The following is an 11,667-nucleotide window of genomic DNA, read 5'->3' as shown; positions in this document are numbered from 1 at the left end:
CAAAGTTTATTATAGGAATGGAATCAATAATGGAATTCTTCCCAAGGCCCATTAAGAAGTTGTCTGGCTTCACATCTCGGTGGATGAAGTTCTTAGAGTGAATGTATTCAATTCAATTCAACTAGTCTAGATAAAGAGAAAAAAAAATCACTCAAGAGAGACATTTTTTTCCTTACAAAACCACTAGCAACATTGTCTTAACGATAAAAGAGGCAATGAAATTTTTTATTGTAAAATGTAAGGGCATTAGAGAGAACATAATTCGATAGACAATACATAAACCTCTCCAGCTCTTTCCCCATGTCTATTTTACATTTGTTTCCAAAAACTTTCTCGGGTGAGTTTCTTCTGTCTTTGAGCAGTGCAACAGATGGTTTGCAAACAGCACAAGTCTGGTTTCTAAAAATCAATTAAGACTTTGTAATCACTTTAGATGGGGCACTTTGTATTTAAGAGAAACAAAACCAATTTTGAGTCTTTTCTTTAATGATACAGGCCTATTCACCTCTAAATTACAGAAACAACGTATTTGGTTCTGATCTCTCCAGGAATTTTAATATTCCAACATACTGCGCCATCAAGATCAACAAAGCAGTTTCCTACCATTTGGTCAGTGAGTAATAGGACTGTCTCGAGACTAAATTTCCTTGAACAAAACCTGAAGAGATCTTCAAGACTCGGTCCAAACGGCTCCATCACCATTACATTGTAGTCCCCTTCAGCTCCACACCACTTAATTGTGGGAACACACACTAGAGAAAAAGAAACAGTTTATTCAGTATAACAATTTGATTTATATACAAATCTTCAAGGCTTCTAAGATGAATTCTAAGAGGGTCATGACTGTGAATGTTTGTACTTACAGTGAAGCTCAATATTCTATGCACCTTCAGCCAAGAAAAAGGTGAAAAACTCACCATCGCCGAACATTTCATCATCTGTAAGCTGCCCATTCTTAGCATAAAGGACTCCAAATTTAAAATTCACAGGTCCCTGACAAATAAAACCAAATATTATAGGATAAATAGACAATCAAACAAAAGACCTAAAATAATGTTTCCTCTAAGGACTTTTATATACATCTTTTGTATATGTCCTACACACAGGAATATACACTTCATACCAGCTCCATGACATGCTCAAGTAGCAGATACCTAGTAATTTACTTTTGATCATAGATTATGAATTTTATGATATACGAAGTTGATCATCTATTAACATGATATATTATGCCAGTGCTTAAAATAATTTTTGATCTCATATGTTGCACAGAAATGCTACATTTTTTTTCTGCAATAAGCAATTGATATCTAAGTTGTTATAAGTCACTAAGTAAGTGCTAGGAGTGAAAAGTTTACATTTACCTCTTGCTCTTCAAGAGCCAACAAATCCTGTAAACAAAAAAATATCTTTAGCACACTGGTACTGAAGACAGCACAAACCCCCCTGTAATGTACTCGTATATTTGTTTAATTTCGAAGTAGCCAGTTAACTGATAAAGACAGCTTATTTTGTAGCTGTAACCCTACTCATCATTATTATCCTGCTACCGAAAGAAACAAACCACTAGCATTTATACATAATGACTTATTTTTCCAGAAAATAATAATAAGCCACAACGAAACAAAAAAAAGAAGTCACCTCCTACCTTTTGTAGCTCAGGATGAAAAATTTCCCTCGGGCTCTTCCCAAATTTGTCAAGACTCACAGCACTGAAATGCAAACGAAATACTGCTTTATAGGAGAGCAAGTATACGTTTCAACATTAAACTGTTAACTGGTTGTAGTTAGAACCGATTTAAAAAAGAATTGTTCAAAGAGCCTTGCTTATGTGGAATTTTTTGTGGAAGAGCCATTTATTTCCCACAATACTAACCTCTAAGACTTCCTAAACTTCTTTTGGATTTTAAAAACAGAAAAAAACTAGGACCCTGCATGGAGATCAGGTTTAAATGTACTGTATTTACTTATAAAGCACAGAATTTTATTCCATCATCCTTCACTTTGGCTTTATACATAATCGTTGTGAGCATTTTAGGAAGACTCAATAACCTATTCTATTTCATAAGCTTCTATCTCTTTTAAAATAATTCAAGGCATGTCAAATGAAAAATGAGCCGTTCAGCATCAAGCTCACACCCCAAAGATCCACAAGCAAGATCAGCTGCCTCAATCAACAGAAATACCTAATTTATAGCATTTCTTCCTAACTCATGTTTCTACATGACTATTATTTTTGCCCATTTTTTCCCTAGCATGAATTTCTGGAGCTGTGCAGCATGCCATGGGGTGCCAAATGCAGTCTGTCTGAGGCACACTGAGCTGACATAGAGGTCACATCTGATGCACCTTTCCATCATTGCTTATGCTAGGCCACCATGCGGACAGGATTTCCCATAGTTCCCTTTGAAAGCAATTAAAATGCTAAAATTAATTTACAAAAAAGCAGGTTTATCATGTAACTGAAATTCTTTGAGATAGTCTGTACCTAGACTCATGCTGGCTGTGAACAGGGTGAAACGGCAAAGGACTATCAACCAGGCCCAAGGGAAGGCTCAAAGGCTGTAAGAACTAAAGAATAGTCAGGGAAGGGATCTTAGTCCAAGCCCAAGTGGGCAAAAGGAGATGACATTAGTCCTGCTGCCTGCAGGTGTGTGGGAAAATCACCTTGAGGGGGGGGGAATTTGAGAAAATTGCATCCTAACAGAAGCGTAGTATTATGGAAAGCTTTTTTAGGGTAAAATACAGCTATGGCCTTCAGGATGGTTGGCATGCACAGAATCCATATCACTAGAGTTCCCTAAGCAACACCTCTTGGCAGCTCAGCACACGCTGATAGCAGTGACGGAGGATGCGAATAAGGCAAAAAGCAAACCCCTCAAAGCCCAGAACCATTTTCAGGAACACAGGAGTTAAGCCTAAAATTGGTTGAAAGCTGCCTCCTACCTCTTCCCCCGCCACCTTTCCCCCTTCAACATCAGCACATTTCCTTGTGATCCCTTTTCACAAAAAGACTGAGGCCTGTGGTATCAGCTTGGTATTGAAGCACCACGATGCGCCTGATGGCTACATGCTCTCTTAGAAGGCTGACAGCTTCTCCGCACACAACAGCCGAGGCTTCCAGTCTCTCTGGCCTTGCCATGCCCTGTGAAACGTGAGGAAGGCAAAGACCGATAACATCTCGGCGGGTCAGGAGGAAGTCAAGTTGCACTACATTTAGAGCCCAACGCATTACCCAAAGGAATTACCACAACTGAACAAGAGGCAGGAACGATCGGTAGACAGGCAGATAACATGCACGGCAGTAATAGTCAGACTTAAGTCTTAGGGTTAAGTCTTTAAGTTAAGTCTTAACATTAAATCTTAAGGTTGAGTCTTAGGCTTAAGTCTTAGGGATAAGTCTTAAGGCTAATAATTTAGGTTAAGTCTTCAGGTTGAGTCTTAGGGTTAGTTCTTTAGGTTAAGACTTATGGTTAAGTCTCAAGGTTAAGTCTTAGGGATAAGTCTTAATGTTAAGTCTTAGGGTTAAGTCTTAGAGGTTAGAATCTTAGGGTTAAGTCCTAAGGTTGGGTTTTAGGGTTAAGTCTTAGGGTTAAATCTTAGGGTTAAGTCTTTAGGTTAAGGCTTAAGGTTAAGTCTTAAGGTTGAGTCTCTAGGATTAGACTTAAGGTTAAGTTTTAGGGTTAAGTCTTAAGGTTAATTCTTAAGGTTGAGTCTTAGGGTTAAGTCTTAAGGTTAAGTTTATAGTTAAGTCTTAAGGTTGAGTCTTAGGGTTAAGTCATAGGGTTAAGTCTTAGTGTTAGGTCTTTTGGTTAAGCCTTAGAGGTAAGTTAAAACATTAAGTCTTAGGGTTAAGTCCTCAGTTTAAGTCTTAAGGATAAGTCTTAAAGCAGAGTCTTAAGGTTAAGACTTAGGGTTAAGTCTTAAGGTTGAGTCTTAGGGTTAAGTCTTAGGGTGAAATCTTAGGGTGAAGTCCTAAGGTTAAGTCTTAAGGTTCAGTTCTAAGAGTTAAGTCTTATGGTTAAGTCTTAAGGTTGAGTCTTAAGGTTGAGTCTTTGAATTAAGTCCTAGGGTTAAGTCTTAGAGTTAAGTCTTAAGGTTAAGTCTTGAGGTTGAGTCTTAGGGTTAAGTCTTAAGGTTAAGTCTCAGGGATATGTCTTAGGGATAAGTCTTTAGGTTAAGTCTTAAGGTTAAGTATTAAGGTTGAGTCTTAAGGTCAAGTCTCAAGGTTGAGTCTTAGAGATAAGCCTTAAGGTTGAGTCTTAGGGTTAGGTTTTTGGGATAAGTCTTAAGGTTAAGTCTTAGGGTTAATCTTTAGGTTAAGTCTTAAAGGTAGAGTCTTAAGGTTGAGTCTTAGGGTGAACAATTAGGGTTAAGTCTTACAGTAAAGTCTTACATTTAAGACATTGGATTAAGTCTCAAGGTTAAGTCTTAGGTTTAAGTCCTTAGTTTAAGTCTTAAGGTTAAGTCTTAAAGCTGAGTCTTAAAGATTAAGTCTTAGGGTTAAGTCTTAACGTTGAGCTTTAGGGTTAAGTCTTAGGGTTATGTTTTAGAGTTAAGTCTTAGGGCTAAGTCTTAGGTTAAGTTGAAAGGTTGAATCTTAGGGTAAAGTCTTAGGGATAAGTCCTATGTTTAAGTCTTAAGGGTAAGTCTCAAGGTTAAGTCTTAGAATAAAGTCCTAGGGTTATGGCCTTAGTTTAAGTCTTAAGGTTAAGTATTAAAGTTGTGTCTTAGGGTTAAGTCTTAGAATTAAGTTTTAGGGTTAGGTCTTAAGGTTAAAACTTATGGTTAAGTCTCAACGTTAAGTCTTAGGGATAAGCCTTAAGGTTAAGTCTTAAGGTTAGGTCTTTGGGTTAAGTCTTAAGGTTAAGTCTTAGGGATAAGCCTTAAGGTTAAGTCTTTAGGTTAAGTTTTAGTATTAGGTCATAGGGTTAAGTCGTAGAGTTAAGTCTTAAGGTTAAGGCTTAATGTTGTGTATTAGGGTTAATCTTTAAGTTAAGTCTTTTAAGTTGAGTCTTAGGGTGAAGTCTTAGGGTTAAGTGTTACAGTTAAGACATTGGATTAAATCTCAAGGTTAAGTCTTAAGGCTGAGCCTTAGGGTTGAGTCTTAGGGTTAAGTCTTAGAGGTTGAGTTTTAGGGTTAGGTCTTAAGGTTGAGTCTTAGGGCTAAGTCTTAGGGTTAAGTCTTTAGGTTAAGTCTTAGAATAAAGTCCTAGGGTTAAGGCCTTAGTTTAAGTCTTAAAGTTAAGTATTAAAGTTGAGTCTTAGGGTTAAGTCTTAAGGTTGAGTCTTAGGGTAAAGTCTTAGGATTAGGTCTTAAGGTTAAGACTTATGGTTAAGTCTCAACGTTAAGTCTTAGGGATAAACCATAAGGTTAAATCTTAGGGTTAAGTCTTAGGGTTAGGTCTTTGGGTTAAGTCTGAAGGTTAATTCTTAGGGTTAATCTTTAGGTTAAGTCTTAAGGTAGAGTCTTAAGGTTGAGACTTAGGGAGAAGTCTTAGGGTTAAGTCTTACAGTTAACTTTTAAAGTTGAGTCATTTTATTAAGTCTCAAGGTTAAGTCTTATGTTTAAGTCCTTAGTTTAACTCTTAAGGTTAAGTCTTAAAACTGAGTCTTGAGATTAAGTCTTAGGGTTAAGTCTTAACATTGAGTCTTAGGGTTAAGTCTTAGGGATATGCTTTAAAGTTAATTCTTAGGGTTAAATCTTAAGGTTGAGCCTTAGCATTAAGTCTTAGGGTTAAGTCTTAAGGTTGAGCCTTAAGGTTAAGTCTTAAGGTTAAGTCTTAGGGTTAATCGTTAGGTTAAGTCTTAAAGATAGAGTCTTAAGGTTGAGTCTTAGGGTGAACAATTAGGATTAAGTTTTACAGTTAAGTCTTAAATTTAAGACATTGGATTAAGTCTCAAGGTTAAGTCTTAGGGTTTAGTCTTAGGTTTAAGTCCTTAGTTTAACTCTTAAGGTTAATTCTTTAAGCTGAGTCTTAAAGGTTAAGTCTTAGGGTTAAGTCTTAATGTTGAGTCTTCGGGTTAAGTCTTAGGGTTATGTTTTAGAGTTAAGTCCTAGGGTTAATTCTTAGGTTTAAGTCTTTAGACTAAAACTTAGGGTTAAGTCTTAAGGTAGAGTCTCTAGGGTTAAGTCTTAGCACTAATCCTTAAGGTTAAGTCTTAGGGTTTAGTCTTATGTTTAAGTCCTTAGTTTAACTCTTAAGGTTAAGTCTTTAAGCTGAGTCTTAAAGTCTTGGGGTTAAGTCTTAACGTTGAGTCTTTGGGTTAAGTCTTCTGGTTAAGTCTTTGGGTTAAAGTCTTAGGGTTATGTTTTATAGTTATATCTTAGGGTTAATTCTTAGGGTTAAGTTTTAGGTTTAAGTCTTTAGATTAAGATTTAGGGTTAAGTCTTAAGGTTAAGACTTAAGGTTGAGTCTTAGGGTTAAGTCTTAGAGATAATCCTTAAGGTTAAGTCTTAATGTTGTGTCTTAGGGTTAATCTTTAGGTTAGGTCTTAAGGTAGAGTCTTAAGGTGGAGTCTTAGTGTGAAGTCTTAGGGTTAAGTCTTACAGTTAAGTCTAAAAGTTAAGACATTGGATTAAGTCTCAAGGTTAAGTCTTAGGGTTCAGTCTCAGGTTTAAGTCCTTAGTTTAACTCTTAAGGTTAAGTCTTAAAGCTGAGTCTTAAGATTAAGTCTTAGGGTTAAATCTTAGGGTTATGTTTTAGAGTTAAGTCTTAGGGTTAAGTCTTAGGTTTAAGTCTTTAGATTAAGACTTAGGGCTAATTCTTAAGGTTGAGTCTTAGGGTTAAGTCTTAGAGGTTGAGTCTTAGGGCTAAGTCGCAAGGGTTTAGTCTTTAGGTTGTCTTAAGGTTGAGTCTTCGAATAAAGTCCTACTGTTAAGGCCCTAGTTTACGTCTTAAGGTTAAGTATTAAAGTTGAGTCTTAGGGTTAAGTTTTAAGGCTGAGTCTTAGGGTTAAGTCTTAGGATTAAGTTTTAGGCTTAGGTCTTAAGGTTAAGACTTATGGTTAAGTCTCAAAATTAAGTCTTAGGATAAGCCTTAAGGTTAAATCTTAGGGTTATGTCTTTGGGTTAAGTCTCAAGGTTGTCTTAGGGTTAATCTTTAGGTAAAGTCTTAGGGTAGAGTCTTAAGTTTAAGTCTTAGGGTGTTAAGTCTGACAGTTAAGTCATTGGATGAAGTCTCAAGGTTAAGTCTCAATGATAAACCTTAGGGTTAAGTCTTAGGGTTAAGTCTTACAGTTAAGTCTTAAAGTTAAGTCATTGGATTAAGTCTCAATGTTAAGTCTTAGGTTTAAGTCCTTAGTTTAACTATTAAGGTTAAGTCTTAAAGCTGCAAGTCTTAGGGTTAAGTCTTAACATTGAGTCTTAGGGTTAAGTCTTAGGTTTAAGTCTTTAGATTAAGACTTAGGGTTAAGTCTTAAGTTTAAGTCTTAGGGTTGAGTCTAAAGGTTGGTTCTTAGGGTTAAGTCTTAGGGATAAGTCTTAAGGTTACATCTTAGGGTTAAATCTCAAGGTTATATATTAGAGTTAAGTCTTAGGGTTAATTTTTAGGGTTAAGTCTTAGGTTTAAGTATTTAGATTAAGACTTAAGGTTACGTATTAAGGTTAATTCTTAAGGTTGAGTCTTAGGGTATGTCTTAGTATTGAGTCTTGGGGTTAAGTCTTAAGTTTGTGTCTTAGCGTTAAGTCTTAGGGCTAAATCTTAGGGTTAGGTCTTAAGGTTAAAACTTATGGTTAATTCTATGGGGTTAATCTATAGGTTAAGTCTTAAGGTAGAGTCTTAAGGTTGAGTCTTAGGGTGAAGTCCTAGAGTTAAGTCTTACAGTTAAGTGTTAAAGTTAAGTCATTGGATTAAGTCTCAAGGTTAAACTTTAGGATTAAGTCTTAGGGTTACATCTTAAAGTTAAGTCTTAGGGTTAAGTCTTACAGTTAAGTATTTAGGTTAAGTCATTGCATTAAGTCTCAAGGTTAAGTCTTAGGTTTAAGTCCTTAGTTTAACTCTTACGGTTAAGTCTTAAAGCTGAGTCTTAGATTAAGTCTTAGGGTTAAATTTTAATGTTGAGTCTTCGGGTTAAGTCTTAGGATTAAGTTTTAGGATTAAGTCTTTGGTTTATGTTTTAGAGTTAAGTCTTAAAGTTAATTCTTAGGGTTAAGTCTTAGTTTTAAGTCTTTAGATTAAGACTTAGGGTTAAGTCTTAAAGTTAAGTCTTAAGGTAGAGTCTTAAGGTAGAGTCTTAAGGTTGAGTCTTAGGGTGAAGTCTTAGGGTTAAGTCTTACAGTTAAATCTTAAAGTTAAGTCATTGGATTAAGTCTCTACGTTAAGTCTTAGGGTTATGCTTTATAGTTAAGTCTTAGGGTTAATTCTTTGGGTTAAGTTTTAGGTTTAAGTCTTTAGATTAGGACTTAGGGTTAAGTCTTAAGGTTAAGTCTTAGGGTTAGTTCTTTAAGGTTGAGTCTTAGGGTTAAGTCTTAGGGCTAAATCGTAGGGTTAAGTCTTTAGGTTAAGTCTTAAGGTTGAGTCTTAGGGTTAGGTCTTAGGGTTAAGTCTTTGGGTAAAGCCTTAAAGGTTGAGCCGTAGGGTTCAGTCTTAGGGTTAAGTCTTAGGGTTCAGTCTAAGGGTTAAGTCTTAAGGTTAAGTGTTAGGGTTAAGTCTTAGGGTTACATCTTAGGGTTAAGTCTTAGGTTTAAGACTTATGATTAAGTCTAAAGGGTTAAATTGAAGGGTTAAGACTTAGAGCTAAGTCTTACTTTCAGGTCTTAGGGTTAACTCTTAGCGTTAAGTCTTATGGATAGGTCTAAATGGTTAGGTCTTAGGGTTAATTCTTAAGATTAAGTCTTAGGGTTAGATCTTTAGGTTAGGTCTTAGGGTTTAGTCTTAGGGTTAAATCTTAGGGTTAAGTCTTAAGGTTGAGTCTTAGGGATAAGTCTTAGGGTTAAGTCCTATGGTTAAGTCTTAAGGTTAAGTATTAAGGTTAAGTCTTAGGGTAAATCTTAGGACTAAGTCTTAGGGTTAGGTTTTAGGGTTAGGTCTTAGCGTTTGTTTTAGGGTTAGGTTTTAGGGTTAAGTCTTAGGGCTAAAGCTTAAGGTTAAGTCTTAGGGTTAAGCCTCAGGGTTAAGTCTTAGGGTTCAGTCTTAAGGTTAGGTAATTAGCTTCGGTATTAGGGTTAAGTCTCAAGGTTACGTCTAAAGGTTGAGTCTTTAGGGTTCAGTATTATGGTTAAGTCTTTGGGTTAGGTCTTATGGTTAAGTCTTAAGGTTAAGTATTAAGATTATGTCTTTGGGTTAATTCCTCGGGTTAAGTCTTAGGGTTATGTCTTAGGGTTAAGTCTTAGGGTTAAGTCTTATGCTTAGGTCATTTTGTTATGTCTTAGTGTTATTTCTTAGAGTTAAGTCTTAGGTGTAATTCTTAGGGTTAAGTCTTAAGGTTAAATCTTCACTTAAGTCTTAAGGTTAAGTATTATTACCAGGAACAGAGGTATATTTCTCAATATCTTGCAACTTGGTCTTCTGCAATATTAATCAATAGATAGATAATCAGGCAGACAGAAAAATTACGCAATAGCTGCCGTAAATGATTCAGAGATTTGTTTCCATCAGGGTAGGTTGAAGAACTTCCTACAGTAGTTTTCTACTTCCTCATGCTGCCAAGAACTCTGTCGTGTTTGCCATCACTGCTACCAGTTGCTCTTTTCCTTGCTTCTTTGGGCAACTTTGGAGTCTTTGCTGTGGAAAAAGGCTCGTGTGATGAAATTTAGCACTTAGGAATACTTCATGGTTTGCTGGCTCTTCAGCAGGGGTTTCCTTCCTCCACTCCCTGCCCAGCTCCACCCCTGTTCTCTTCATTCCTCTGTCCCTCTCCTGTCCCTCTCCTGCCACCACACCGCCCCATCTCACCCCCCTCTGCTGCTCGAAATATTAAGGGAACTAGACCTGTATTGAAAAAAGTGGGGTTTCTCTTTCCTCTCCTGAGGATTTACCACCCAGAGCAGGCTCAGGTTCTGATCCTGCCAACTGCTCCCCAGCGCCTGGATGCTTGCTCTGGGAAACAAGGACAGCTGCTCTAATTCTTTTGCAGGCACAATCTTTGTTTAAGTTCTAGTTGAAATGAAATGAACAGCTGTCATCAGTCCCACCTGTGGCACAGAGAGACACCTGTGTTTCATGCACATGCCTGCACAGAAACACACGCAGAGGGAAAAAAGACCAGAACTGCTTTGTGCAAGGAAGTACGTAAACTCTCCCTATCAGCATTGCTGCTTTGAGCAATTGAATTGTTCTACAGTCAACTGACAAGCCGACACGCTGCCCATCAAATGAGAACCAGAATGTATGCCATTTGCAAGATGGGGCAGCAATAAGCTTTCAACCACTGTCCTGCAAGATCATGTCAAGCAAGGTGGTGTATTCATGGATTTTCTCCTCTGCAAAGCCATGAAGAAAACATGAACCGCACTCCCCAAAGGCAAAGGAGCAAACTGAGGGAGAGCAGCTCATCGGCGCCTTTCAGAGCTTCAACAGTCTGGAGAAATGGGAAAAAACCCCATACAAAGAGAAACAGCAGCCAAGAAGCACTTTTATAAAATGCATGCTGGGGCCTGTTCCAGACCTCAGAATGACTTTCAATATTGCTTTGCATGACTATTAGACCAAGGCCTAAAGTGGAGTGATAGCTTCTGCTTGCCGGGGCATGAGAAGATCACTCAAATGAGCGACACAGTAACAAGTGAACACCAAAGGCAACAGCGGAGCTTACCATTTCCCTCCACTGGCGACCGGCTGTGCAGTAAACCAGCTTAACCAGCCTCCCTAAGGATGGCTCTAAAGTCACTGAAAAGGAAAAAAAGAAGGTAAGTGCTTAGCCTGGAATGTAAAGGCACCATCTTGGCTCCCAGGCAGGTGGCACAGATGGCCCAGCAGGGTCATGTCCCCACGTTCCAGGAAAGATAAAAAAAGTGCAGGACGTGTTTGTGGGGTGGGTTTGATGCGTCCTTTCCGTTTGGTGAAAGCCTGAGGAAGGATGTACCCCACGGTAGGACCGGTGGCACTTTAGACCTGAGGTTAAAAAGATGCTGCACATCAGTGACACTGCCCAAGCTGCTTTCACCACCAAACAATAAAAGATTTGCCTTCTCCAGTATGGTGGGAATGACGCCATAAAGTCGGTCATGGAGAGAAACCCTCTAAGCCTTGCTTGCAAGTTTCAGAAGGCAGGCATTCTTTATGGCAGTGCTGGGAGCACGGGGGAATGTTTCCTCTGAGCGTGCTCACCCAGTTACTCGAGGGCACGCGCTATGGACAGCAGAGCACTTGCACACTCATAGCGCATTACACATGCATTTTCAGTCAGGCACAGGATGGGTTACAAGTTTCTTGCTTTAATACAAATGAGCACACACCCTCAGACAGCACTGCTGAGGTTTTTTACTAGCTCCCCATGCTCCCCAAGCGGGGCCTTGCCCTCTCTCGGGGGGGTATCTGAGTCAGAGGTCGCGATCTCCCCCCACAACAATTACCTCTGCCCGACTTCCAACCAACATTCTGCGGATGGCAGCACTCTATCGGCTTGTCTCCTCCTGTGGCCACAACGTCCTCACCCAGAGGCTCTTTCTGCATCACTGAAGAGAATGGAGTTCTTTTCCCCATCCATTCTTTATTCCCCATCCTT

At 38.3% G+C, this 11,667-nt stretch overlaps 1 protein-coding gene across 5 annotated transcripts; it reads right to left on the bottom strand.

The window, feature by feature from the left end:
• Positions 1 to 11,046, bottom strand: LOC130154295 (casein kinase I-like). 5 transcript variants are annotated; one of them, XM_056350271.1, is made up of 6 exons: positions 2,947 to 3,420; positions 1,649 to 1,712; positions 1,365 to 1,391; positions 918 to 993; positions 604 to 752; positions 1 to 126 (listed from the first exon to the last, which is right to left on the bottom strand). In XM_056350271.1, the coding sequence occupies exons 1-6, from the start codon at positions 2,976 to 2,978 to the stop codon at positions 118 to 120; spliced, it is 357 nt and encodes a 118-aa protein (XP_056206246.1). In that variant the 5' UTR covers positions 2,979 to 3,420; the 3' UTR covers positions 1 to 117. The 5 variants fall into 5 exon arrangements, 3 of the variants coding, with proteins under 3 accessions (XP_056206246.1, XP_056206244.1, XP_056206245.1); XR_008823677.1 differs by lacking the exons at positions 1 to 126; positions 2,947 to 3,420 and adding an exon at positions 10,756 to 11,046 and having other exon boundaries at positions 164 to 752; XR_008823678.1 differs by lacking the exon at positions 1 to 126 and having other exon boundaries at positions 164 to 752; positions 3,236 to 3,431.
• Positions 11,047 to 11,667: the final 621 nt, after the last annotated feature.

The sequence above is a fragment of the Falco biarmicus genome, chromosome 8 (assembly GCF_023638135.1).
Source record: "Falco biarmicus isolate bFalBia1 chromosome 8, bFalBia1.pri, whole genome shotgun sequence".
Classification (NCBI taxonomy): domain Eukaryota; kingdom Metazoa; phylum Chordata; class Aves; order Falconiformes; family Falconidae; genus Falco; species Falco biarmicus.
The sequence above is the reverse complement of the archived record's forward strand: the minus strand, read 5'-3'. Positions and strand labels throughout refer to the sequence as shown.